General features: G+C 47.7%; 11 protein-coding genes across 11 annotated transcripts; 3 read left to right on the top strand and 8 right to left on the bottom strand.

The window, feature by feature from the left end:
* Window positions 1-215: 215 nt before the first annotated feature.
* On the top strand, window positions 216-6155 carry I303_104616 (uncharacterized protein; the record flags this gene model as incomplete). The annotated part of the gene is made up of 11 exons (XM_065968994.1): window positions 216-498; window positions 615-752; window positions 881-936; window positions 1013-1203; window positions 1290-3771; window positions 3938-4064; window positions 4203-4320; window positions 4464-4591; window positions 4765-4988; window positions 5155-5456; window positions 5624-6155. 11 exons carry the CDS (start codon window positions 216-218, stop codon window positions 6153-6155), a joined length of 4581 nt encoding a protein of 1526 aa, XP_065825066.1.
* A 312-nt stretch (window positions 6156-6467) lies between these two features.
* On the bottom strand, window positions 6468-8127 carry I303_104615 (uncharacterized protein; the record flags this gene model as incomplete). The annotated part of the gene is made up of 5 exons (XM_018407707.1): window positions 6468-6530; window positions 6677-6840; window positions 6945-7505; window positions 7654-7936; window positions 8077-8127. 5 exons carry the CDS (start codon window positions 8125-8127, stop codon window positions 6468-6470), a joined length of 1122 nt encoding a protein of 373 aa, XP_018262918.1.
* A 570-nt stretch (window positions 8128-8697) lies between these two features.
* I303_104614 (uncharacterized protein) lies at window positions 8698-9621 on the bottom strand (the record flags this gene model as incomplete). The annotated part of the gene is made up of 5 exons (XM_065968993.1): window positions 8698-8945; window positions 9036-9097; window positions 9159-9220; window positions 9354-9445; window positions 9528-9621. The coding sequence occupies 5 exons, from the start codon at window positions 9619-9621 to the stop codon at window positions 8698-8700; spliced, it is 558 nt and encodes a 185-aa protein (XP_065825065.1).
* Window positions 9622-10305: 684 nt separating this feature from the next.
* On the bottom strand, window positions 10306-14415 carry I303_104613 (uncharacterized protein; the record flags this gene model as incomplete). Its single annotated transcript, XM_018407709.1, has 7 exons — window positions 10306-10751; window positions 10835-12363; window positions 12420-13034; window positions 13125-13346; window positions 13412-14020; window positions 14092-14208; window positions 14282-14415. 7 exons carry the CDS (start codon window positions 14413-14415, stop codon window positions 10306-10308), a joined length of 3672 nt encoding a protein of 1223 aa, XP_018262920.1.
* Window positions 14416-14947: 532 nt separating this feature from the next.
* I303_104612 (inosine triphosphate pyrophosphatase) lies at window positions 14948-16012 on the top strand (the record flags this gene model as incomplete). Its single annotated transcript, XM_018407710.1, has 5 exons — window positions 14948-14960; window positions 15049-15144; window positions 15264-15328; window positions 15451-15556; window positions 15702-16012. The coding sequence occupies 5 exons, from the start codon at window positions 14948-14950 to the stop codon at window positions 16010-16012; spliced, it is 591 nt and encodes a 196-aa protein (XP_018262921.1).
* A 76-nt stretch (window positions 16013-16088) lies between these two features.
* I303_104611 (uncharacterized protein) lies at window positions 16089-17740 on the bottom strand (the record flags this gene model as incomplete). The annotated part of the gene is made up of 4 exons (XM_018407711.1): window positions 16089-16274; window positions 16360-17107; window positions 17172-17193; window positions 17254-17740. 4 exons carry the CDS (start codon window positions 17738-17740, stop codon window positions 16089-16091), a joined length of 1443 nt encoding a protein of 480 aa, XP_018262922.1.
* Window positions 17741-18022: 282 nt separating this feature from the next.
* Window positions 18023-20028, top strand: I303_104610 (uncharacterized protein; the record flags this gene model as incomplete). The annotated part of the gene is made up of 6 exons (XM_018407712.1): window positions 18023-18116; window positions 18248-18330; window positions 18474-18851; window positions 18958-19224; window positions 19332-19815; window positions 19931-20028. The coding sequence occupies 6 exons, from the start codon at window positions 18023-18025 to the stop codon at window positions 20026-20028; spliced, it is 1404 nt and encodes a 467-aa protein (XP_018262923.1).
* A 267-nt stretch (window positions 20029-20295) lies between these two features.
* Window positions 20296-23774, bottom strand: I303_104609 (uncharacterized protein; the record flags this gene model as incomplete). The annotated part of the gene is made up of 11 exons (XM_018407713.1): window positions 20296-20327; window positions 20415-20652; window positions 20745-20759; window positions 20847-20978; window positions 21100-21371; window positions 21465-21529; window positions 21594-21761; window positions 21818-22278; window positions 22340-22513; window positions 22581-22957; window positions 23012-23774. The coding sequence occupies 11 exons, from the start codon at window positions 23772-23774 to the stop codon at window positions 20296-20298; spliced, it is 2697 nt and encodes an 898-aa protein (XP_018262924.1).
* A 432-nt stretch (window positions 23775-24206) lies between these two features.
* I303_104608 (uncharacterized protein) lies at window positions 24207-24695 on the bottom strand (the record flags this gene model as incomplete). The annotated part of the gene is made up of 3 exons (XM_018407714.1): window positions 24207-24230; window positions 24300-24454; window positions 24620-24695. 3 exons carry the CDS (start codon window positions 24693-24695, stop codon window positions 24207-24209), a joined length of 255 nt encoding a protein of 84 aa, XP_018262925.1.
* A 363-nt stretch (window positions 24696-25058) lies between these two features.
* On the bottom strand, window positions 25059-25498 carry I303_104607 (uncharacterized protein; the record flags this gene model as incomplete). Its single annotated transcript, XM_018407715.1, has 3 exons — window positions 25059-25082; window positions 25181-25330; window positions 25415-25498. 3 exons carry the CDS (start codon window positions 25496-25498, stop codon window positions 25059-25061), a joined length of 258 nt encoding a protein of 85 aa, XP_018262926.1.
* Window positions 25499-25902: 404 nt separating this feature from the next.
* I303_104606 (uncharacterized protein) lies at window positions 25903-26393 on the bottom strand (the record flags this gene model as incomplete). The annotated part of the gene is made up of 3 exons (XM_018407716.1): window positions 25903-25985; window positions 26055-26208; window positions 26289-26393. The coding sequence occupies 3 exons, from the start codon at window positions 26391-26393 to the stop codon at window positions 25903-25905; spliced, it is 342 nt and encodes a 113-aa protein (XP_018262927.1).
* Between the last annotated feature and the right edge of the window lie 85 nt (window positions 26394-26478).

Raw genomic sequence — 26478 nt, 5'->3', positions numbered from 1 at the left:
TAAGTATACATCCCCTATCCTTTGTTTGTCGTGTTCTCAGGTTTGCGATTCTACTAACAAAGGATCTTCCGCTCGTCTTACCGTAGGGTGCGTACTAAACATACCATTCACTTCAAGTGATTTGAAATGCTTGAAAAGCCCCACCGCTGATACACTGTACTTGCCTTGTGGAGTACATATATTTCTTCACCTGCGCTCGTTTGGTGCAAGTCGACATGCCTCCGCCTCATGTCAGCGATACGACACAGATGATGGTCAATCAGTCAATGCGGAGTGAACGATCGGTCAACTCCTCAGGATGGATCACCACCAATACTTCATCCTGGGCTTCGACAAGGGGTCTGTCGGGCGCATTTGGATCAGGCTTGGGCTCGAAAGCTGAGTTCGATAGACCGCCTCTAGCCTGGGCGGGGATACGACATCAGGTCAGAGAAGAGGAAGAGGATGAAGATGACAACGGAGGTGATGCGGAAGGAAGGGAGAACAGCATAGCTGAGGGTGAGTACGATACCGAATCTAATCTCGCCTCGTTTTGTTCCGCTTGAAATTTCTGCACCATGATCTCGTATCGTGTCCACGAGGACGATCTCCGGCTGACAATTGCAATTGGGCAGCTGGACAGTGTACTCAAGCGGTACTAATAACTTGCTTGCACCTTCAACATGAGATGGGTATGAGGGATGTCGGTCAGTATGCGTGGACTACACCTGTGATCAAAGATCCGACGGGCAGCATGATGAGAATTATGAAACGTGAGTCGGGTCGAGCCAAGTCAGACAACGGCAAAAGCCTGTACCCGAAATCAGTCGATATTGTGCGCCTCATGAACTAACCGGATCATTTGGTGTTTTGATGCACGGGCATTTGCTCATCGAATTAGAATATTCTCAGCAACTCAGAATCTTGGCCAAGCAGGCCAATCTCGATTGCAGGGCAGTAAGTCAAGAGCCACCATTCGTCTGACCAACCTTTGATCTCTTCACGAAGCCAAAGCGTAAGTAATTGACCCTAGGCGCCCGACCCTTCCAAGCTCGTTATACAGCATCATCTCCAGCGAGCCCGTCAGCATGCGGGACAAGATAATTACGTGGCGGTCATCTATAACGGTCATGGAATCGAGGAACCGCCGACCGACCAAGGCGAGCTGTGGTGCTATGATAGAGGCTTCGACGAGTGTTTACAAAGTGGCGGCGGACCTAGCGAGTGAGTGTTACTCGCACTTACAGCTCAATGCGTAATGAAGAGAATTGTAACTATGGACGTCTTCAGCTGAACAGAATTACTGTCAGGTACATCCCCATCATGCTTTTCGACGTCATGGCCTGGGCAGGCTCGTCCACCTGCTATGTATGGGATGTCTCGCATTCCGGGCGATTCCTCAAGGCGGCTCTGGTCGAAGCCGAGGAAATCGATAATCAGTTTCGGGTTGCGGCTGGACAAAATCCGCAAATTGCAGAACTGCATCCGCCCGTCTACGCCAAAAGGCAGATCCATTTCGCTTCGTGCGGTGCGAATCAATCTGTGCCGCGCATTAACGGGATGCCCGATGACTTGTTCACCGCATGTTTGACGAATCCATTGCGGATCGCATTGTGGTTCCACAACTTGCAGACATTCCCACTGACAAAGGGAGGAGGTGAGGGGTCCAGGACCAATTATCTACCGAGAAACCAAGAATATATGAATAGTCTCTGGGACAATATGAGTGCCAATCTGAAGAATAGGTTGGAGTACGAGTTGACCTCGATCATACATACCATAGCGTGGCAAGCGCTCAACGGTCGAAGTGGCGATTATCAGAAGCTCTTCGGCAAGACGGATGATCTCGTGAATAGCCTGGCAACGGGGTTCATACTTTCTCAAAGGGTCTTAGGGGCGTACAACGTTGTTCCGGAAAGTATACCTTCCATACCGTCTTCCACGGGCCATACCCTCTGGACAACATGGGATCTAATATTGGATAATTTCTTCGAACAACTACCTAGATATTTCGATGATCCCACTACCGTCAACCCATCTGCGGGTCCGAATGTGGCAAGTGCAAAATGGGAAGAAAAGATCAAGTTGGTTTCATTTATGCAAGATCAGCTGGAATCAATCACTACTTTAGGTCAATCATTATTCGTTCCTTCGATGCCAGCCTCGACCGCGTCTACGGGGCACGATAAAAAGAGGCGAGATAATACCAGCACCGGGGGCAATTCCACTTCAAGTATGACCCCTGGATTGGCTAGACTGCCCATCATCTGCGCAGCAGCTATGACCAAGTCTTTCAGGGTTCAAGCGTGCCAAGCTCTCGACTCATGCTTGAAAGTCCTCGACGTGAAAGGCCTTCAACACGCCGTCCAAGGCGGCGCACTGGACGTAGCTGCCAAGTTACTCGACATCGACATGGGCATGGGCAAAGGGGAAGACGATATCAGGAATCACCTGATTTCGATCTGGTCAAGCTTAGTACGATACGACGTAGCTGTACTAGCCCTGACTAAAGAAGGATTGACCGCTGAACGGTTGACGGACGTGCATAATGTCAAGTTCTTCCTTGATGCGCTGGAAGATAATCTGATCAAGGACGTGGAGGATGACGATCCCGCTCAAGAGGAAGAGAGGATCAGTCTGATCATTCAGAATGCAGCTGTACTGAGCACGATCTCGAGCTTCGTCAAAGGCCGTAAAGCCCCTCGCTTCGTAGTCAAGACATTGAGCATGTCCGGGATCATGCTGAGGTCCAATACCGAACTGGTCAAACAGTGGGGGGCGCTCTTGATTGCAGAAGTCCTCGGTTCGCTGGACCAACCAGAAGACAAGAGCTTGATAGGGGGCTTGAGAGAGAACTTGGTGATGATGGTCAAGTCAAATAGTGTTGAGACGAGAGCAACGGCTATCTATGCTTTACAACAATGGATCCCGGTCCGAAAATTAGCGGTGCCGTCGGACTCGACCGCAAATGCTGCGAATATCAGCCCAAAGACTGATCTCGAGGACGAAACAAAGAGTGACAGGAATCAAGAGGGAATCCCTGACGATGACGAGCTGAAAGTCACTTTAGCTATTGTTAGTGAATTGCTGGAGTATTCGGATTATGAAGGATCACCCTTGGTCAGGCGAGAACTAGCAAGAATGTACATCCGGGTACTCAAAGTGGCGGATGGCTACGCGACCTTGGCTTTATCGATTTGGATCTTGCAGCAAGGTGTGAAAGTTGTAAATGAGAAGAGAACAGAAGTGCAAGCAGCTATCACTAGTGTAGGTAGAATACTCGGTATCAAGCAAGAACACATGAACATGCTCAGAACGCTCCAAAAGCTCATACAAGCAGTCAAGACTTTCAATACCGATCCTGATGATTTGGTTTGTAGGATTGTCTCGAAACGGACTAACAAGATGTTCAGAATGTTAGCTATCAGGGATGAACACTCCACGATTGGCGAAGACGGTGGGGATAGACCTCAGGATCACTTGGGGCAGAAGCAGACTGAAGAACAGTGGGACTTGATCTTCAAGCTGGTCCTCGTCGACGGCAGGCAAGATGCAGCTGGAGAGAAACAGATGGGCTTGCCGGGACAAGGAAGAGGGGCTGAGTGGACGAATGAATTGTTGGATGTGATACTTCAAGCCAAAGACAATGTGCTTCGGGTACTTGTAGAAACCAGAAAAGCGGACAAGGATGAGCCTCAGAATGATTTGCGGAAAGCCAAGAAGGATAAAAGCAAGAAATTCAGTAATGAGTTGTTCGAACGGACGAAATTGGTTCTGCAATCGTACTTGACTGTGAGTGCCGTTGACTCCTCGCCTAAACCTCAGACAAAATTTGCCACCAGTGCGCACATGACTGTAGAATATTGCGTCTCATCAAAATGTAGTAGGGACGCATGTGATCATACATCAGAGGCCTACTTGGCTGATGATGATGAACGGATACTACTCTGACATGTAGGCCGGCAGACGAGCCGATCCATCACCAGAGAAGATCATGGTCCCGCAGAACGGCGAGTCTAGAGAGAGGACGTGGACTATGCGACATCGAGTATTGGAAGACAGCTTGGTAGTGGCGGAACAGCAAGGTGAGTCAAGCTGAACCTGAACCTGATTTGACTTACCTTTCCTGACTTTGTACGTCAAGCCAAGACCTGGAGAGGCTATGAACATATGAACGCCGCTGCCACTGATGCTGATCCTGCCGCTTACGGCTTGCATTGTAGTCGGCCTACCATGGAAATGGCAAATGAAGGATATCACCTCCCCTGAACCATGGACGACAATGACTTTCCACTCGTTCCATAGTACCGTCATGTCATGTAACCGGAGCCACGATTTATTGTGAGTGGCAGACCGATCAACCATCCCCTTTCACTTTACCCAGTTGATCAAGTGTCCTACTCCGTTGAATCATTGAGCGATTACCGAAGCGTCCTGTCAGCTGACAAAGTCGTCTCTCATCTATGATCTATGTCGCGTGCCAGGCTCTGGGACTGGTCTACTTCGCGAAAGACGGGACACGTCCACCTCGATTTGCCCCGAAATGAAGCTATAACTTCAGCGAGGTTCGTTAATGAGCTGCACGAACAGACCGTCATCCTGGCTGAGATCAGTGAGTCGCGCTTTCTCTATCGCTTGCTTAATCTTCCCGCTGGCATGTGAATCTATCGGCTCGACCGACAAAAGGGCACCGATGAATTGGGGAGGATGCTGCTGAAGTCAATCTCTGTCATTACTCCTTCTTCTCGCAATGACGGCCTTCTCTGATGACTTGGAAACAATCAGCAAATGGCGATATACATATTTTGGCGGGACCTCAAGACCCCTCTAAAATCAAGCCCATCGCAAATTTCCGGGCGCTGGATCTATCGTCCAGCAAGATCAAGAACGATGTAGAGTATCAGCGGAGACTGATCACTTCTTGGTATAGGTCAAGTGGCCTTCTGTGTGTTGGCGGGTATAGTGAGGAGATCAGAGTTTGGGATTGTCCAGCGGAGAAATGTGTTCAGGTGAGTGGAATCAGCTGAGTCTCATCGACAGCTTTCATTCGTTTTCCGCATTCTTATTTCAAACGAAGGGAAGCGAGAACCTTACAGTTTGTCAAACTGTAAATTACATCGCTGACCTGACTCTGCTTTCTTGGTACCTTGCTCTTACTTGATGAACGGTAATCAGACATTAGCGACAGATTCCAATGTCCCAGTTACTACCCTAATCACGGAGCCCGTATCGGGCAACCTGATCCTCGCGGGATTAGCTAATGGTCAAATCAAGTTATTCGACTTGAGACAATCACAAATGAATGCGCAATCGCAATCGAAATCGAAGAAGAAAGCTTTGATCACTTGGCAGGGGGATCTACCTACTTCGCACGCCGAGATTGATTTGAGGGGATTGACAGGTCAAGCTAAGAGACGCAGAGGGTTGATCAAGATTGGTGTTGTTTTAGGGGAAAGTAAGAATCTGTCTTCTGCTTGGTGAGTCCTTCCTTGCTCTGAATTGCGTATCATGAGATCGTACGAACAAGAAGGGTTCTCTCTTATACTCCAACCGTGTCGTGCTACTCTGACATTGAAACGCCACTGATGCCTGATTGCCTATTAACCATAAATACTCACGCGGCATCTCATACCATACCGAATAGTGCCAATGGAATTATCAATACTTACGATCTGCGGAACCTCTCTCAACCATCCAATTCGGTCTTATCCCACGACAACGGGATATCGTACGCCTCCTTCCAAGCGCATTCGGGATTATTATCGACCATTTCCAATCTCAGCGGCTCAGGCCCAGGATCAGGTTTAGGCTCAGGCGTGCCGCTACCACAAGACGACATCGTGACACAGGCGTCGTTGTCATCGGAGTCGGGTAAAGGACAGCAGCCACCAAATGCTAATATCAGTACAAGTGCCAGTGCCAACTTCTCATTATACCGTACTTCCCTCGGATCAATCTCAACAGTGAACTCTCAAACCATCCACTTCGACCAAGATGACAATCTACGGAAGAGTAAATACCACGAACCGTATACTACCATCCATCCCCTCCGCCCCTTCCTCAGTGTAGGGTACGGTACGAAATGTCATTTGATAGGGTCAGGTATAGGGCAGGGGGATGATACGGATTCGGGCAGTTATAGTTTCCTGAGAGCTCAGGCTGGTAACTCCTTATAAGTATGTTGAGTCAAGTCAAGTATGTAAGAAGAAGAGCGTTGGATCTCTTACTCACTTGTATACAGTATGATGTGATGTGTACACATGATTTTTGTAATATGTAGTAGTATATTTATGATAAGTACTGTCATTATGCATTGTCACCGAACCGTGTTTTACGGTATTGTATCGTACAATATTCTACATTTGTACAGGGACAGGGAGAAAGAGCGAAAAGATTACCGATGCAAAGTCCTGACTGACATGGGCAGACGGTCTTATACTTGATTGACAAATCGAGGAGCGCATTCATCGAACATCGCTCTGGTGAGCTCACCAAGTGGAATGTACGAAATTGTGTAGACTGAAAGGCTTGCCATTGGCTTGTTTCCAATACTAAGGAAGGCAATCGAAAAAGTCAGCCGGATTAATCAATATCTATCTGTCTCTCAACTCTGGCCATCTGTTTGATCATTGAGTGATTGCTTTTGTGTGCGAGACCACCACGAAAGTACGAGAACACGGGATTTCCCAAAACTCACTTCAGCTAAATGCTCTTGATTCCTTCCGTCCACCCCGTCGCTCGAGACACTCGTACCCCAATTCGTCTTAGGGTCAAGTCCGTACTCCGCCATGAGCCTATACAACACTGTCGTCCGTCTCGCATACGCTCCCAAAGCCGACTCAGGATGTATACCTTGTGACCCTGCAGCGCATAAAAGTAGTGATAAGCAAGAATGCGCAGCCCAAAAGGGTGTCTGAGTAGGGTCCGGTCGAAGCTTTGGGTGGGTAGATTGACAGGAAACTCACGCAGAATGGCAGCATTCACCATTTCAGACAGCTTGATCCTTCTATCTTGGCTCAAGAACCCTTTAAGCGGTCCATTCTCCGGATCAGCGTACGCCAAGAGAGCTCCGACCTCCTGTATTTCTTGCAGGTAGATCGCTCTGATGTCAGGCGGTAGTTTCTTCGCTTCGCTATGCAAACCTTGTGCAGCGCTCAAAGTATGAGTCAGTCCCATCGAAGAGGAGCTGAGCGATCCTGAATTGCCCAGAGAGCCTATGGAGGACGAGGGCGATGAGGGCATACTCCCGGTTCCATTGCTGGAAGAAGGATTCAGTTGACGAAGGGATTCGATGAACTGCTGGATCTGTAGATTGAGTTTGACGTGGGAGGGGTTTGTCGATTTGATGAGTACTGGTACAGAGTGATTGGAGGGGTATTTGGGATATATGTAATGCGAGGATGATCCGTTTGTCACCGGTTGATCGGGACCGGGACCAAGGGACTCGTCCAGAACAGATGGGAAGTGCGTTCTGAGAAGGTCGACAGCTTTGGTGATTGAGCCATTGAGGATGTGATTCAGGATGTCTAAGAGTGATGAAAGGTATGACAGAGCCATCAGCTACCCGTTGTTTTGGATTGGCGCATCAGGTAGCACATGGTGTGAGGACAAATCAGATGCGGAGGGATAGGAAGCCCTTCGATGCCCTGATGAGAGATTTTACGGGACACTCACTCCGCCTATTCTCGATTTGCTCCAAATCATCTTCAGTGAATCTCAGACCATCTTTCATGACCCCTTTCCCCTTCTTATGACTGGAAGACCCAACCCCGCTGTCTTCCCCATCTTCAACTTTGATGTCGTCCTCATCAATTTCCATACCGCCTTCGTCCCCGAGACTCGCAGGAGCGAACGGCTTGCCATTGGATAAGCTTGTATGACGGGGCGGGCTTCTGGCTAATATGCGTGCTGTAGAAGCGTATCCTGACGTTTCAACGTAGTTCAATATCACGTCGTGCTGTCCGTTGTCATAAAGCATTAGCATAATATGTCAGGACCCGCGCCGAGCACGGATGAGCGTGAACGTAAGCATTGAAGAAGCAGCAAAGGAATTTGGCAGAGCTACAGGTGTAAAGGGCTGCCATGCTCTAGACCTACAAGTGAATTGATATCCGCGTAGGATGATGAGGAAGACGAACTTCCATTCATCGCGTTGACGTCGTTGTTGTTGAGAATGTGTGCACACGAGCTTTGTAGAGTGAAGATCGCTTATCAGGATCAGGGAGAGAAGTCACTGATGTTTGGATGATGAAGGTGGGAGTTGATTTGAGATGGAGAAGAGAGAGAGAGCGTGATGTGAATGACTGATAGCTGTTATCGGGTCGTTGGACTAGCGTGATTGAGTGATTCAGTGATGAGGTGGACGTAACCGGTTAAACCGCTTCGGAATCAGAACAGGCAATCATGATTATGCCGTAATCCTCCTCCACTTGGCACGTCCACCTTTTCCACGCCTTGTGACTGTGGGCATGCACGGTCGCATGCAAGTGGTGATGACACTGGAAGCCTTGTGCATACAGTGCAGCAGCATGAACATGAGTGGCATAGCATGGCAATTATAAACAAGGTAAAGAGGAACGCCAATAATTACAGATGACCATATTAAAAGAATTGTCCATGAAAATCGATGTAGCCCTCTCCACGACGAGAAATGATCCCGAGCTGTTGGGGCATCGGGACCAGATGAACCAGATACAGAAAAGTATATAACCAGGTACTCTAGATCAAGGCCAGACCTGCCCCCGCCAAGCCTATGAGACCCAAAAATACACCGATTTCTCTTTTACTTGCACCAGAACCGGATCCGGACGCAGTAGCGCTCGGGGCACTGGAGCTTGCGGATCCACTAGCCCCGCTGGACCCAGAAACGACTGGCGAAGCGCTTGCACCCGCCGAAGGGGAGCCTTGAGGAGGGTAAGCGGATCCAACAGCTTTGATTTCGAAAGTCTCGGATTTAGCGTAGACGTCTGCGACCGTATAGTAGGCAATACCGTCCATATCAATCAGCTCATCAAACTTCAGAATCGGGTTTCTGCTAGCTGAGAAATGGTACTGACCGGATGAGTTAAGAGGGTTTGTGAGTAAAATGGTATATCCTGTAGCGGGGGTGATACCTCCCCTACACTCCTCGTCAGCTCTACGCCCGAGACTTTTCAAAAAGAGGGAATACAACAGCTCACGGGTTGATAGTTTTGGAGGTCTCGTATGCGTAAGTGACCGATGTCAAAGCCAGGAGGGAGGTCTACAAGCATCGAGATATTAGCAGCTGATAGATCAGAGAACGATCGAAACAGCTAAATGGTGAATGTCAGGGTATGATGGCGGAGACCACTACCAATACCCAATGGTGTTTGAGTAGCCAGTCTGACACTCACGAGGACATTGGTATCGGAATTACTCAAAAATACCGAGAACTGATCAGGAGAAGATCCGTCCCACGCCAAAGTGTTCAGACTTTGTGCCACCCCTATAAAGTTCGAGGCGAAGTGAGTGGACCGCTCAGCTTTGCATCTAGAAAGGAAGCGCTAGCTGATAGAGTAGACACTCACACCAATGATCGGCAGTAGGTTGAGTAACTTTCAACTCGGCATTCACCACGCCCAGACTAAGGAGAAGAGCGGAAAGAGCAACGGTGTGCTTCATTTTGTTCGGATCGAATGAAGAGTTCTTTCAGAAGGGGAATGTCTTTGCAGGCGAGTGATGTCGAGCAAAAGCGGGAAGCAGGATTCGCGAGGTGAATAGGAGCTGTGAAAGAACGTGAAGTTGCTGTTCCTATTATGGCGGAGAGGAAGATGCAGATTGTGATTATACGAAAAAATGAATGAAGATGAGGAAAGATGGAGAGATGAAAAGATGAAAGGATGCAGGAGAAGCATAAGAGTAAGCTCAAAAATATGCATTGTTCACCAAACATCAAACATATCATACCATACGCATTTCATACCCACACACAAGCACAAAGGGAAAGGAAGCACCGTGTCCTTCTGACACGTAAAAAGGTCTCAGACAATACATGGAAAAACAAAAAACGATCAGTGCGTGAATGCATAAATTACGCACAGATCCCATCTCATTCTCACACCGCACAGCCACCTGTCGTCTTCTTTCCCATCCTTCCCGTCAAGTGGCAGAGTGGCTATTCCAGTACGATACCAACTCACACATTGGACCCATACTGCACCGTCAATACACAAATACATCATGCAGCATATATCATACAGTGTACATGAAATAGTATACAACTTAAAGTCGATTGCTATTATCCATTGCTCAGAACATGCAAATAGACATCAGATGTAACAAAGATCTCTCACGACCCTATATCCGTTATAGCACTAATACCCTCTGCAATTCCTTCTCGTCAACCCCTTTCAACCCTTTACTACGAACCATCAACCTCAGGTTTCTATCATTACTAATCACGATCACTTTATCCGCACCGCTACCTTCTCTTGCTTTTCCGCTCGCATCACCCGATGCCCGTTTTAGAAGACCCGATCGATCCATGAAATTCTCATTCGCGAAATTCGCAATATTCACAATCTTATCATCCATCGTCCTAGCTATATCTTCCGTGTCATCCACTGAGTCCCTTCCCGATACTGATAATTCCGTTCTTATAGATAAATCGTTCAGGTAATTTCCTTTGGAAGTTTGAACCTTCAAATTGAGGTTATGACTCCTGATATGCGATTCAAGGTATTTGATTGATCGTTTTGAATTTTCACCCAATGGACCAGGTTCTTTCGATAAACCATCCAACTCGGTGATAACTGACCGCCCAAAATCAAACAAGTCAGCAATTGTCAAGAGATCAAGAGACTGTATTTGTATAGAATAAGATTTCAAAGCTCACCTGGTAAAGGGACAATGACACTCCACATCCCACTTTCCACGATCTTACTGAACAGTTCCAAAGAATCTACTAACACGTTGGTATCGAACAATAACATCGTATACCCATGCACGATCTGTAAATTCGATAGATTCTTCTGTCTCATTCTCGACTTTTTCGGTTGCACGACGACATTCGAAGAAGAAGGATGTTGAAGAAGACCTTGAAGTTCCTTTTTCCGATTTCTCAGCGCGGCCAATTCTTCATCCTTATCTTCGTCTTCATTGTCACTATCAATAGCAATCTCCACTTCCAACTCTTCCAGGGCAAACTCCATCTCTTGCTCTCTTTCTCTTTGAATCCTCCTCTTCTCCGTCCTCCTATCTTCCTCGATCTCCTTCTCCTTTTGTCGTTGCAATTCATCCATCCTCTCTCTAAGCGTTCCTGAGATGACCAATTTCTTAGGGTTGGCAGGGTCGATGGTCAACCCATCGACGTATTTCAGTAAGACGCCCGTAGCCCAGATGACCCTCTTCCATCGTCTAGAATGAATCGCTGCAGGCCCATCATCTCCAGCTTCTTCATCTATGACGCCCTCCTCTAAATCCGTTTGAGCAGGTTCAAAATTCGCCAAGAGGACGTCCATCTCCGAAGAAAACCTTTCCGCCGCACCTTGTCTGGGTTGTGCTATGATCCCACCACTAGAGCCTCTGCCTGAGCCGCTGTGTGATTTAGTCTTCCAGAACCCTCGCTCGTACACCCTTCGACCAACCCATTCGTTTCCCCGCAATAACCAGTCTTCAGGTAAAGGAATCCCGCTGGCTAGTCGCTTTTCTTCGGTGATCTCGACATTGGCTGAGTTCACGAACTGGACAAGCCTTTCCCATGGGATCGAAAGTAATATCTGAGAGCCGACGTGGGGTTGCCGAAACAAGGTGGCTAAGAACGTGAGAAAGATAGTGATGTAGGGATTTAAGATCTGATGAAAACCTTGTATTCGATTGGGATGTGCAAGTACGAACTCAAATACTGCGAACGACAGTTTGAGCGCGTAGGTGAAGGTTATAGGTTGTTCCTCTTCGATCGCGCCGTTCATGGGCATAGGTGAGATCGTGCGGGTCGGTTGAACGCCTTCCACAGAGAGACCGTTCTCTCCATCTTCTTCACCATCATCATTCTCCGCCATAGCTTGAGCTCGTCGACGCTCAGCTCCTTCCTGTGAAAGGGCTTTACGTACTATTCCGCTACTTGATCCGTACTGCATGATACTTCCAAGACAGACCGAAGCCATGATCATCCAGTCTGTCTGTCCGATACCGACTTGCTGGCTTACTCCTCCCAGTCTGGCATCTTCCTCTAGACGCTCCATGTATCTTGACATGACAGCCTCAAAGTCATCCAGGGATATACGAGTGAACAGCATACCGTGTAAACGAAGGAACAAGTCCATTGCCGTAGCTTCAGGCAGAGATCGCTGATTCTGTAGGGCAGAATCGAAAAGTGGAAGTATCGATTCTCGGGAAGTTGGATACTCATGCGTAACAGTCAGACTATCCCGTCAAAATCAGCTCATTACTTCCTTTGCCAAAAATACTGGTCAACTCACCTCTTTACGAAATGGTGTAAAGCTCTTCCCTGTTGACCCTTCACATCCCTACAGAGCAAAGCAAGATGATGATGTAATCGCCCTTCACCGGGTTTCTCGTTGATTCCCATATTATACCAGTCCCTAGCAGTCGTTCGCCAAGTCTCCTTATCCTCGACATCCCAGTTTTGCGCAACTTCAGCTCCTATACTTGCTCCCGAAGGTTCAGGTCTGATATCCTCCTCCTGATCTTCAGGTTGATCTATCCTGCCTAGACGAGCTTTGCCCTTTGGTGAAGAGGAAGACGGCGGAGCTTCTTGATACGAAGCAATGGTCATTCTGTACCGCGCCAGATCTCCTAAAGCCTCTATCCATGCTGTTCGGAAATTGCTCAACCCTTGATTTTCTAAAAGTTCCGAATAAAATCGATACGCATCGTATACAACGTCTGTAAGAAGATCCATCGCCGTGGGATGACCCGACATCCACGCAAGTCTCAGTCGCTCCAACAGAAGATGGAAGGCGGTTTGCCATAATCGCGATGGGATATTGTATTTGACAGAGAGCTGATGATAGGAAGAAGGTACTAGGGGATCAAAGAGGGTAATGAGGAAATGATCATGCAACTCCGCCAGACTGTTTGATCCCAAGTGCATCAGCTGAGCCACGGACCCGCGCGACAACTGACGATGGTAGGATGGTAGGATGAGCTTTAGAGGAACTCACTGCTTGTGTTTCGCTATCAGATCAATCCAGGCTGCCGCCTCTCGATCTCCATGTACAGCTTGTCTACTCCTCGAATAATCGTTCCTGGCCATTCCGTCAGGTAATATACTAATTCCAGCCTCAGGATCATTCGACATCTGACGATGCACCTCCACAAGCTCGGCTTCCAGATCCTTGATCTCATCGTGTATCTTCTTCAAGATAGGCTTGACACCGGTGTCGCTGTATCTCTCCCGTCGATCAGTACTGTCCCTTCGACTGACGTTCAGAGCGATAAAGCGACTTACCTATTACTCTTCCCTCTATCTCGGTCTTTCAGACTCTCACTCCCTTCACTGCTCCTTGACCCTTTCGAGCGAGTATCGCTATCTTTGCGCTTCGCATTTGCATTTGCATTCAGCTGACTTCCTCTCTCACTGCCTTCTCTTCTTTTCCGGCGCTCTCGCTCCCTATCAGCTTCCTCTTCCGGGGTTCTGATCGGTTTTCTAAGTAGTAATCTGCTGGACGAAGCAGAAGCTACCTCGAACGAGTCGGGCGTGGTAACGGTTGGCCGAGGCGAGAAATGCATCGGGTCATGGATTGACGGATCGAACAGTTTCTTCGGCCCAGATGAAGATGAGCCTTCCAACCGGCGAGAATCGACACGGCGTCTAGGTCGTTCGTCCTCGGAAGAAACGACGACAGGACTCGGAGTAGGTCGAGGTGATCGTGCTGGGGCTTGAGCATGGTAGAGAGGAGGATTTGCCGGGCGAGAAGGGTCGAAGAGTGCTCGTGAGGCAGAAGCGTGCGGATTTGGACCGCGGAAAAACTCGTCAATCTCAGCTGGTGGGCGGAGTGAAGTGTGCGCTCGACGAGGTGAAGAAGGATGACGAGGATGGCCTGATGATCGAGATGGACTAGGAGTGATGATGAAGACTTTATAAGCTCAGAACTGCACTGAAGGCATCCATTCGGTTTCTAGACTTACGAGAGGGGAGGAGCTAACGGACTCGGTCTATTTGTTTGAGCGGGAGGTAGCACCCCGATCTGAGGTAATCGTTGTCGAGGTCTTTCCCTCTCGGAAGCTTCGGTGCGCCTGGAACTTCTATGTTTCGACGAATCAGTTGATCATCGTACAATCTTGATGATTGAGGGCGACATGTTTAGATAATGCTTACGTCGGATCATTCATGCCATTTCCAACAGCAGCAGCATTCTTCCTCTGTAAAGCGAATATCTTATTCGCGATATCCGTATTATCTACAGGTCTTCTCGGTCGAGAAGGACCAGCGATCGGAGTAGGGTCCTCCATCCTAGTACTAGAGCATCAAGACCCAGTGATTCAAGAGGGAGTAAGTTGATGCTCGGATGGTGAAACTTCGAGACCAGCTTAGAAGGACATTATTGACGGTATTCGAGGCGGAGATGGCTCTATGAAATCCTGTTTGGAAGCGTGGAGCGGACGAAATTGTTTTCGCGGTGCGTTTCAGTGGTGAAAGTGACTGTTGATGCTAGTCAGAATGGTATCAGCAGAAGAGGAAGGTGATTGTGTATGTATCTGGATGACATTTGCAGTCGCAGTCGTCTTGGATTGTTGTTAATTTGTTGGTAGAGTACCTTGTCCATCTCCGCAGCAAATGCGTAATCATTTTAGTCTTAGTCTCAGGAACAAAGGTAATCAAAGTCACGTGGTCAAACCGATGTGCTGCGACGCTGCTTCCGCCCTCCACTCTCACTTTCGAGATACCAGCCAGCAAGCATAAGAGAAAGCTGCCTGGGTCTTGAAATATCAACGCCCTACGATCTTACAAACGGACCTGCTAGTACAAGCAACAAACGGCAAGATGACTTCCTTCGGTGAGTCGACACAACAAAGTTGCTTCATTTTGGAAGACTCTACACTGCAGGAAAGTCGAAGCTGACTCCATCGGTACTTTCGTTGTAGTCTTCGTCACGGGCAACGCAAACAAGCTCAAGGAAGTACAAGCTATCTTAGCAGCTGGGAATGGGGATATCACTGTAACTTCCCAGTCGGTAGATGGTGAATGTTCCACTCTTCAGCTCCTCCACTGAAACTTATGCCGATCGCAACAACGGATAGCGGAAGCGATAAAGAAACCCACAGCTGATGTTAAACGCGGATGCGGATCCATGCTCAAGTGCCGGAGATCCAAGGGACCACTCAAGAAGTAGCTATCGCGAAAGTCAAAGTGGCTGCTGAGAAGGTGAGATCGTCTTACTTTTACCTGACCTGACCTGACCTGGCATCTTGCTCTTTGCCTGATCGACTTATAGGCACTACAACGAGGTATATGACCTTGACTGACACTAACTGTCCATGACATAGCTCGGTTCGCCATGTGTAACTGAAGATACTGCTTTATGCTTCGAAGCGCTCGGTGGATTGCCTGGGCCGTACATCAAGGATTTCTTAGGTAATTTGGGACATGAGGGTGAGTCTTCTACGAACTGTAACGTTTTCAGACACCGTCCTATGATTTTTGTGAATGACCAAGCTATTATACCATACAACATACATGAGTCTGTTTTGAACATGCTGATCTGATTTCCGATGACGTTACTATCATATATCAATAGGACTAAACAACATGTTAAAGGGGTTCAACAGTACCAAAGCCACGGCATTATGCACTTTCGCCTATTCCCCCGGCCCAGGACAAGAGCCGATCCTTTTCGAGGGAAGTACAGAGGGGAACATCGTCCCTGCACGAGGGCCGAACGCGTTCGGGTGGGACCCGATATTCCAACCGGTCGAATTGGGCGGTAATCGAACGTATGCCGAAATGGCAGGCGAAGAGAAGAACAAGATTTCTCATAGGTATAGAGCGTTGGAGAAGCTTAGAGCCTATCTCTCTGAGAAGGCTCAGAAGGAAAAGAAGGATAATTAGGCATTCGGCGATAGGCTCGACGCTTTCAGTGTCAAACAGATGGGAAGCTAGGATGGGCGATCAGGATATGAAAGGGTTATGTAGTTCCGCATGATGGGCAATCTTGGTTCTTGCTATTCGTCGAATCGTCGTTTTGTGAATCGTGTTGCGGGGTTGAGGCGTCGAAAGATGCTGGATAGGCTATAGAATGAGATGATAAGATTTTGAGGAAGGATGGGAATGATGATGTTGGATAAGTGAATTGTTTACGTAGATCGTTGAGCTGCCAATAGCAACATAGAAGATCAGTAACGATGTAGAGTATAAATACAATTGCATACCTTGGACGACCCATTTTGATGACTTACAGCTTGTTCATCCTCGCATATATTTCTCAGCCTCTCTCGGCATTCCTCCATTTGCCTGTTTTTGTTCTTGTTGTCACCAATGCTCAAGTCCACTAACCATTTCTCCCAAAGTTCCAATCTCTGTCTGTCCAGATTGATCTTCCCCATAGAAACCAATATCTCCTGAACATTCTCTCCTACGTTTTCATGACACAGAACATCTCTCAAACTTCTACCTTTCTTTTCAAGTTTATCCCGCTCTTCTGCGTGTACTTCAACTTGAGAGCTATCTTTACGCGTGTCCACACCGACACCCCTAAGACGTATCCATTCTCTTCGCCTAACCCAGCCACCCCAGCCTAATGTACCTGAGTGACTGGACCACCCTTTCTTCTTGAACCATGCATTATACCTCCAACCCAGCTCGTCAGTCCCGATGCGCATGTTGATCATCCACGGTGTGAGGTATTCCCAATCTGGTAAAGGCGGTTGATACGTATCCAGCGTGTAAGAAGTCTTATTCGACCGACTCTTGCTTGTGCCCTTGCCGTTATTCTTGTCCTTATCCTCGTCTCCATTGACATTGGTTTTCGTTGTTGTCGACGTCGTTCCTGGTTCGCTGTTATCATTTGACTTCTTCTTGCCCTTGCCTTTACCTTTGCCGAGGGAGGAAGCTGAAGGTATAGCTGTTGAGGGCCTCGTAAATGCCGAAGGATCTGCAGGGAGTAGACCACCAGCAGAGAAATAACCTTTTCCAAAGATGTATATCCTGGTCATCGAGCATCAACCCAAAATCAGCCAAGCAAACAGCACCTTTCGCAAAGCTGACTCACCCCCGTTGATTCTCGAACAGGACTAGTATGATTCAAATAGTCAGCTTCCAATTCTGTAGCCAATCTAAAAGGACAGACTCACCGTCCCACACGTATTCCTTCTGAAACCCAACTTCAACCTCATCCTCTACATTCTTAATGCCTGTCCGTATCCCTTCGGAGGTCATCTTCAAAATATTGATAGCTTTGCCTTTCGCTTCATTATACGCTTTCAAATCAGCCGTATTCACTCTAGTCGCCGGGTCGAAATGATCCCCTTCCCCTTCTTCGTCTACTCCTTCCGTCGTTCCAGCATTGACATCTTCTTCATCTTCCACCAAAACCTCGTCATGCGGCTTGATATTGCTTTTCCCCTTTAAAGCTGCATTCTGTGATTTGTACGAATTTAGCAGACTCCGCAGGCTCATCCGTCTCCTGGCCGTTAGGGAAGTCTGTATAGCATCGAGGTCTTCTTTGGGCGATTGGATGACTTTCACCGGGGACGAGTATGGGTTGCCGGGACTGGTTCCGGTATTCGTATTTGATGTGCTTGGGACGGTTGATGGTTCGCCATCTTGCGGAGTGGTCATCTCACCCTTCCACCAGCTCAAGCGGGATCTGGACCAAAGATTTTGTGATGTATGTCGAATAGACAGAGAGATCAGTCGGGAGATGAAAGCCAAACATGAAAAACGTTTAATTGGGTGGCAAGTGAATGGATTGATAGCTATGACGTAAGGAATTAACCGAGTACCCGTGCTCAACTCATCCATCAATAACAACAATAACATTTACAATGATCACTATGACCAACCTTCATCAATGCCTGTCTAGACCCAAGAAGCGCAGTCCACAGCAGAGAAGCAGCAGATATGATCAATGTAGGCACGCAGAACCTCCGAACGACGAGCTTGTCGCCTACATACGATGTCATACCTGGAGAAGGGGTAGGCATATTCCAGCTTGGTAAGTGGCTGTCTTCCGTTCGCCTCGCCGCCCACAGTCCTTCGTCAACAAGGTGTGCTGTGCCTACCGCCCAAGAATGAAGGGCGATCGGCGCACCTGCAACTCGAGCTGAGCATGTATCTGCTGAACAGGTGACAATCTATGGCATGTCCTCGAGCTATTACGCACTCACAAGACGGAATATCCTAAGGTCGAAGTATCATGGGACGAGGATGTGAGTCTGAGCCTGTTTTGAGTCCAGTCGGTTTGTAACCTGCTTCGCCTATATATTTTTACCTTTTCTCCGCCCATCCGGATAGAAATATATCGCTATAACAGCCCAGAACATCGAATACTGACACTTATGGTTCACCTTAGTCTCCCCACAAATCAGCCGTGACCATCCATCTCCCTTACTTAGCCCTCTATTTTCCCCCTTCACCGATACACCAGCTCCTCTCCCTTATCCAAATAACCATCCCGCCTTCATCAAACCTGGAATTGACATACGAGACGCAAGTATTGAGCTCCAGCCATATGCCCCTTACGCGAGCTCGAGTCGGCCGGTTGATGGGGCCTACGTTCATCTCGAAAGCAGGGGACAAGTTGGATTTCCCCGGGATCTCTTTCCAGCTTAACCCCACCAATATGGGTGATGCGGGATTTGGGCCCCGAGAAGATATCGTTCACAAGATCATTATTGAGCCTAAAGAGGACGAGGAATTGCAGCCTAGATTGATATCTTGCGTCATCGAGGTGAGCGAGTCGGAGTCTGCCAACGCCCTTCAAGCGACAATCATCCACTCTAATAGCATTCTATAGCCAAGCTGATCCCCCTGAGATGGTCATGGCATCTCCGCAGCCTAACAAAGGTATCACCCTAGGACTGGATGAAGATCACACCTTACCTATCATAATAGGAGAAACGACCGCTCAAGATCTTATTCTGGACATCGGATCGCCCCTGAGGAAATTCTGGAAAGAGGACGACAGGTTATCGAAAATGTGGGGTGGCAAGCCAAACGACCAAGGTGCTGGTGCATGCTTCTGGAATTATTTCCAGTATGGTCTGGATTTCCTAGTCGACAAAGACGGAATCGTCATCAAGATCTTGTGTCACTCGAACATCGTGAGTCATCAGAATCGCACCTGCAGCGTTTTTCATTGTTGGAAGACTGAGGTAAAATTCGCTCATCTGGCTTTCATCCTGACTTTGCTGCTGCTCGATACCCATAGCCCGGAACCCCGTCATTCCAACGATACGCCAAATGCCCATGGGTAATACCCACCTCCTCAGGACAACTGGACTCTACTTCCACTCTCAATTCTTTCAGATCGCATTTTTCCTCGACCAAGTCATCCGAGGAATATATAGAGGAGATCAGGTTGACTGTACCCTCCCCTTCGCCTCCCTCAGACAACATCAACAATGCAGGTACTAGTGGTAGTGGTAGTGCTAGTGCTAGTGGAGGTAAGAAGAAGAAAAAGAGGAATGGATCGCCTAATAGTGCTGCGGTCTCTGCATCGGAGAACGAGGTGGCTACACAAAACGATGAACCCAATCCACAGGATAATTCAAAATCAAGTGCGATCAAATCCACCTCGTCCAATTCAATTTCAGGTACAAGTACGAAGAAGAACGAGGTTCAAGGTGATGCAATGATACTTGATCGGTTGGTTGAGGGTGGATTAGATGGCGTATCGGGTTTGGGAACAAGTAGTAAGTTCCGCAAACTTCCCTGATATCAATGATTCTAACTTCTCTATCCCCTTCTCTACGATCGATGAGGTTGCATTTGATTTTGGCTGACCAAATTTCGCAATCACTTGCTTAGAACTGGTCGGCTTCGACGGGTTGATCATTGAAGAAGACGAGAAGAGCGGCGGCATCTGTTCCGTACTGATATACAAGGATAACAATCACTATCACTGAGTTTGACAGACTAAATATCTGGATCAGGAATTGGGCCTCGAATCAGGATCGTTAACAAGCATTGTCTCTTCTCAACTTGCATTGCAATCATATGTATACCTTGAATTGTATTAGTGTCTCGCCCCTGCGCCTGTATTTGTGCATATGAATTCTCTCTTGACTTGTATGGTGTTGTACAATTGCTCTGTTATGCATTCTTCGACATCTATTCTACATTTACATCTACATATATTACGTATGTGAGCATCATGGGGGAGTTTGAGTTGATCACCATGCCAACCACATTTCCGGCGTAAGAACTATGTGCGACCATCAGCAAAGCAATCAGCGCCTTGAAACCAAAGTGGATATTTGACTATTTGAACATTGAGTCGCTTGCAACTCACTAGTCTGCATAGCTCTCCAAGTCGCTAGACTACTTCCAACTTGCCACTTATTCAGCTCTCCTCCCGCTTTACCCCTCTCCAAGTCATACAGGGGATTCGCCAGATCGTCTTCATCGATGATCCCATCCAGGCGGATCTCGTTAGTGTGGAACGTCGAGTAGACGTGCGAACGAAGAGGCGATTTCAATCCGTCCATTGGGGTAGGTTTGCGGAAAGTCAGTAAGGGTGAATGAGTTTTCTGCGAAGATCGGTTGATTTAGTCAACATGGTTTAGTTAGATAGCATATTGACATATTCATGATCTGCTTCGAGGAGTTTGAAACAACTCACAGTACATAGTACGACCTGTTGATGAAATCCATTCATCGAGATGTTCATGTCAGTTGATACAGAATTGCAAGGGATACCAGAGTACAACCAGGTATGACTCACCATATTGACTAGATCATCTGGTCCTTGATTGACCTCGAACCCATCTCCGAACGCCCGGCATTGCGGGAAAACCGAAGTCAGAGTGACTAGTACAGCTTTCGAAGCTTTGCTTTTCAGCACACCAGCGAAATTCTGTTTGTCGTTTCACACAGGTCAGCCCATCCGCATGCTTGAAACTTTCGAAATCGGTGCGAGAAGTTTCGCCTGAAGAGGGATAGCTAACCCCTCAGGTACACAGGAGAATGATGCTTACCATAGCTATGATCCCATCATCCTTGACCAAGTCACCCAGATCTTCCCAAAACTCCCTCGTGAACATTTCGCCGGGAACACTACCACCGGTAAAACAATCTTGCACCACGTAATCCCACTCGGGTATCGTTTGCGGGTCAGTCGAGTCATCCCTCCTCATTTCTGCCAATCGAGTGATGAAGACTGAGCCATCCATGATGTTCGTGGAGGTTATAGCATGTGACGATAAGCCAAAGTGCTTGTGCGCCGCCAGGTATACTGCCGGATCGATTTCTGAGCCCATCACAGTACATGAGCCTTCATCTCTTTGTGCGCCTCGACTACACGTTTGATCCAAGGACGATGAAAGGCGAAGGGCTGACTTACCGACGATATCCACGTACATCCCCCTTCTGGAGAATGTCGAAGCTGCTATACCTGCTCCAAGACCACTGCCATCGTTGACGAATTAGCTGATTGACCCCTCCAGAATTGATGACTCTCGAGTCGACGTACATGATCAAAGCTCTTTCCGGTACTTTCTCCTCTTCTTCGTCGTCACCCTCATCCTCAAGACTGACTTGCAAATCGGTCGTAAGCTGTAACGTCCTGATCAACGATTCTGACGAATCCGATCGGTGTGCAAGAACAACAATTTCCTGCAAATTGAAAGTAGCGAATATCCTATTTTCCTACTACTCAGCGTCGGACTTCAGCTCATATGATAGAAGGGGACATACGAATCACCCATATCTACTCTTTTTCCGTCTGATCTGGATTTATCCTCGACTTCCCTTATCCACCTTCCTCCAAGAATACTATGATCGCACCTCAAAAATCTGTATCCGTCTTTCAGGTTTTCAGCCACGACAATCTGTCCAGTTATGCTTCTTTCGGAGCTGATGACTCGTAAATCCCCATTCGCAGTGACATACGGCTGATGCGATGTCGAAGGTGGTCGTAGAAAGACCTGCTGTCTCAACGCCAGTATCAACAGTGGTATGCGAAGCAAGAGGAGAAGTGGGAATGCTTGACGAGGTAAGACATTCTTCGTGATTCTCGATGTTCGTTTAGCGGTTTCCGGCTTCAGCTTGAGGGATCTGGTAATGAGGTGGTCGACTCGAGTCGGGAAGGGGGTGGAAGAATTGCTTGATTTGAGAAAAAGAGATAATGTCGTTAAAATCAAAGATATGAACAGGATCTATCATGAACCTGTAATAAGTTCCCAGATTTTGAAACGGTATGAATAGAACAGAACTTACCGTCTTCTCGGGATTACGGTTCAGGATTGTCAGATTGTTAGACAAGTAGGTATTCCAGAATCGCTCGAAAGTGTATATGTGAAAGATGTAGAAAGCTGCTCGATATAAAATAGATCCAAGATTTCGTGACCTGTCTCCATTGTTGGCGGGAGGACGTACAGGCGAGATGTGGTTCTAACATACGTGTCAGCCATCCGATCATCGCCTTTGGCATGAGGGGATGTATCAGAATTCGTCTCACGAAGCAGAGCAATGCAAAAAATGTTGCACCCCCTACTATTTCTATCCCAAGGATTGCTCTACTAGCCAATGCCCCATATTCCGCACCCAGTAACGAACCTGCCATACTACCTATGCGCCTTCCGTACACAGCGACGACATCCCCACCAAGCGCTGCCAAGCCCAGGCATATTCGAGCTGAGATTATGTCTGTCGGCGATGATGATGGTGATTCGGATGTGATATACCAGTATATCAAGGCGGACAGGATTGCAAATCCCGCGTGAAGAGGTGTAGTGTGGAGTGACAGTGGAATAGAGTTGTAGAGAGGAGTGAGTAGTTGAGTGTTGAGCGAGAGTAGTAATGCGGTTGGTACACCCAGTAATACGGGCACCAAGTCTATCACCGAGTATGTCAGTGAGTGGTACCAGTTTATCGATAGAAATCACTCACACAAGGAGATCAGACGAATCATGTCGTGTTTCCGATTCCTGGAACTTTTGCGCCTTTCCACAACTGGCGAGTCTTCTCCTTCCGCCTGACTATCACTATATTCCGTCTCTGTCCTGGCTACCTTGACTTGATCACTTCCGACCGCCGTATCCTCGGACGAAAATTCTCTGAGGCTCTTATTCCTCTGTGACGATTTCCTCCGCTCCGCAAGCTCATCCACCTTTCCGTTTGAGGAGCCCGTTCTACTTGACCGCGATTCTGGCAAGTTTATAGAAGCAGATATTCCGCGCGAAGCTTTGTCCTGCTCGGATTGTCGATGATTGTCTCTTCTGTCGCTCGAATCCTCTTCGTGTCGAGCGACGGAGCCGACACTGCCCGTATCCGAGGTTGAAATATCTGTATCGTCACCACTGGGACTCCCATCAGATTCACCAGTATCTTCTGCTGATTTTGAACTTGAAACGCTGTCACTTCCGTCTTCCGAGACTTCAGCTGTAGGAGTTCCTCTGATCGAGTGCTTCTTAACGTGGACTGATGCAGTACGGTGATGTTCCGGATCAGCGGCAGGTGGAAAAGCAGAGTCCGGCTCTGTTCCGGTAAGATCACTCGCGCTCTCACTTTGCTCGGGGCCGGTATCGATTGAGTCGGTATAAGTGATTGTGGAGCTGGAAGTAGTAGCTGGAGTGAAGCTTGCACTCCGGGATGGATTGTGAGGTGATACTGGGCTATCTAACGTATGAGATGCGACTTTGTCTGTGGACATTTTGTATTGTTGACGCTCGGACACCTACGGTTGCGAGAGCATGGACAATCAAGGTGGAGGTCCGCGACGGGTCCCGACAGTGCTTAGCTTGTGGCGTGGCGCCGAAATGTTGGTCTGCTGTGAGAATACTGTGTGTTTATAGTCTCATGGATGCGCATGTCTTTGCTCACTTGGAAATGAGGGAGCATATAGTGACAGTCCCTTAGTCAACGAGATATGACACAACGATGATAAATCCGGAGAACAAAGGATGGCATCATGCAACGGTACCGAAATTCAGGCATTCGGACGTCTTTCAAAGGCAATGTCGTAAGAGTGACTTTGCATCAAGAATATGCTATGTACACTACCCACCTGGTCAATGTTAATTCAGCTAGCGAAGAGATCCACCATCTTTGGACCAGTTGCTCCTCCAATCAATTAGGGACGCCTCTAGCTCTTCTTCAGCTTTTTGAACTGTTCAAGCCTCTCGTCAGCTCAGGCTTCGTGAGAATGCACATATCATACTGTAGATAAGACACTTACCAAAGCATCCCAGTGTGATCTGACCGCTCCTCCCTTTCTAGCCGCAAGGTCAGGATCTTCCTTTGCCATACTCCACAGATGGGTTTTGACAATTTCGTCGATGATAGCAAGAAATTTCGCTTCTTCGTCGGGAGTCCAGTCAGTCTTCTTCTTTCCTGAAAAATAGCATGATGATTGAGATTATCAGCTCAGGAGTTACATAAATAAAGAGGAAGTCCAGTCGTTCTGATGTAAAGCTTTGGCTGCAGCAAGAGGTGCTTGATTATGGTGACGCGATCGCAAGCGTAGGCTCAGGGGGAGGACGCTGTTTGATCGCTTACTAGGGGATTTCTCGGGTGGAGAAGAAGCGATAGGCTTTTCATCGGAAACTGCAGAGTATTCTCGCTTGGTTGGCATCTTGAGGTGATTTGACTTTTCCCGGGATATCAAGAACAAACAAGAAGAAAGTAAGGATGGTGAAATGCAAGAATGAATGGACAAAGTGACATTGTGATTGTGGCAAATAGGGCCAGCTTTGATACCCGGTCGGATGTTGTGATCAATACAAGGCGCTTGGACACCAAAGATGTCCTTTCAGACACTCGGGTATGCGACTCCTTTTTCCGAAGCAAACGGTCCTGCTCAGATCACTATGAGATATGAACAACTTCAATGGTTATCTCGAAGCAGCAATGCATCAAGCTAATGAGTATCTTCCCATCACCATTGCTACTGTGTCTTTAGTCACACATCAACGGCGACGTCTATCTTTCAAGGTGATTAAGACTTTCGCAATTTTCTGTACTAACAACGAGAAAATACCTCTCGTCAGCTCTGTTCTATAGTTATGAAGAGTAATCGTTTGGATTTGATGCGAGAACATCAAAGTACGGATGACATACCATAGCATCCCAATGACCTAAAACACTATTCTGCTTTCGTCCATTCAGCTCCGGGTGGTTCTTGGCAGCATTCCATAATCCGGCTTTGACCACTTCGTCGATGATTTCGAGAAAGGCAGATTCTTCTTCTGGGGTGAACGACTTCTTTCCCTGATACGAGGACATATCAGTGTCATTTGAAGGCCACGCTCAGTATTGAAGAAACTGTAGATAGGTCAATACTATACGACTTACTTGGAAAGTACGGGTTTTCTTAGGGGAGAACTTCGATCTGCATTCTTCGTCGGATTCAGTGGACTTCTCTCGTTTCAGAGGCATTTTATCGCAGCGTACAGGTGTTCTGGTCGCTTCGTGTCTGAAATAGCTGTATGTGTTGTGCCAAGATAATCTGAATGATATCGAATATTCGGCGGAGTGTGAAATACGATATTCAGCATAGGAGTGAAACGAAGTGTGCAGTCATGTTATACCCCAACGTCAATTGTGGTAACAGGATTTAAAGTCATTGTCATCTGCATGAATGATCTCATGCCCTTCCCGTCTGTGCCTTGATCATCAATCGCTCACGGATCCCTACTCAAAGGAGGCTGCTATTTCATTGTACGGGACAAGAGATACGCCTTCAAAAGACAAAGGTGGATCGGCTAGTCCGCAGCACGTGTATGATCAATTGCATTGCATATGTACAGTACAGCGAAGACAGCATCGAACACCTGAAGACATCACACAGCTATCCATTCATCAATCATCACCCCTCGATTTAGGTAAGGCAGGAACGCTTTCAGATGGCTTTGAGCTGGTGAAACTAGTTCAATACCGACATCAGCTTTCCCACGTCAAATCATGATCTTTTATGAGATTGATCGCGACCCACGATGGCCTCCCAGTGAGAAAACATCGGCTTTGGATTTATCTCTGAGATCCGAATTCTGTCCACCGGCTTTCACAAGACCATTCCTGACTATGTGATCTACGATCTCAAGGAACGCAGCAGCTTCTCTTGGGCTGAATGATCTTGGTTTTTTGCCCTGGACGAACCGATAGTAATCAGGACGCCGCTGTTGCTGCATTTGCCTGACTTTATGCGAAGAATTACAGTAGAGCTTACCCGTTGGACGAGCGATCGCTCGGATCCAGCTGTGGAAGGAGTTATGCCTCTCACACCGGTTTCTTGTTCGACGGAATCTTTGAAAGGTGGTCGTCTAGGTGGCATCTTGGATTGACTATACTGTACCTGTGTGGCAAACTGTTGACTTGATGTGCTTATGTCGCTTACAAATAGTGGAGAGTATAAGATG

The sequence above is a fragment of the Kwoniella dejecticola genome, chromosome 5, assembly GCF_000512565.2.
Source record: "Kwoniella dejecticola CBS 10117 chromosome 5, complete sequence".
Lineage (NCBI taxonomy): Eukaryota > Fungi > Basidiomycota > Tremellomycetes > Tremellales > Cryptococcaceae > Kwoniella > Kwoniella dejecticola.
This window is presented reverse-complemented; position numbering and strand designations above follow the sequence as displayed.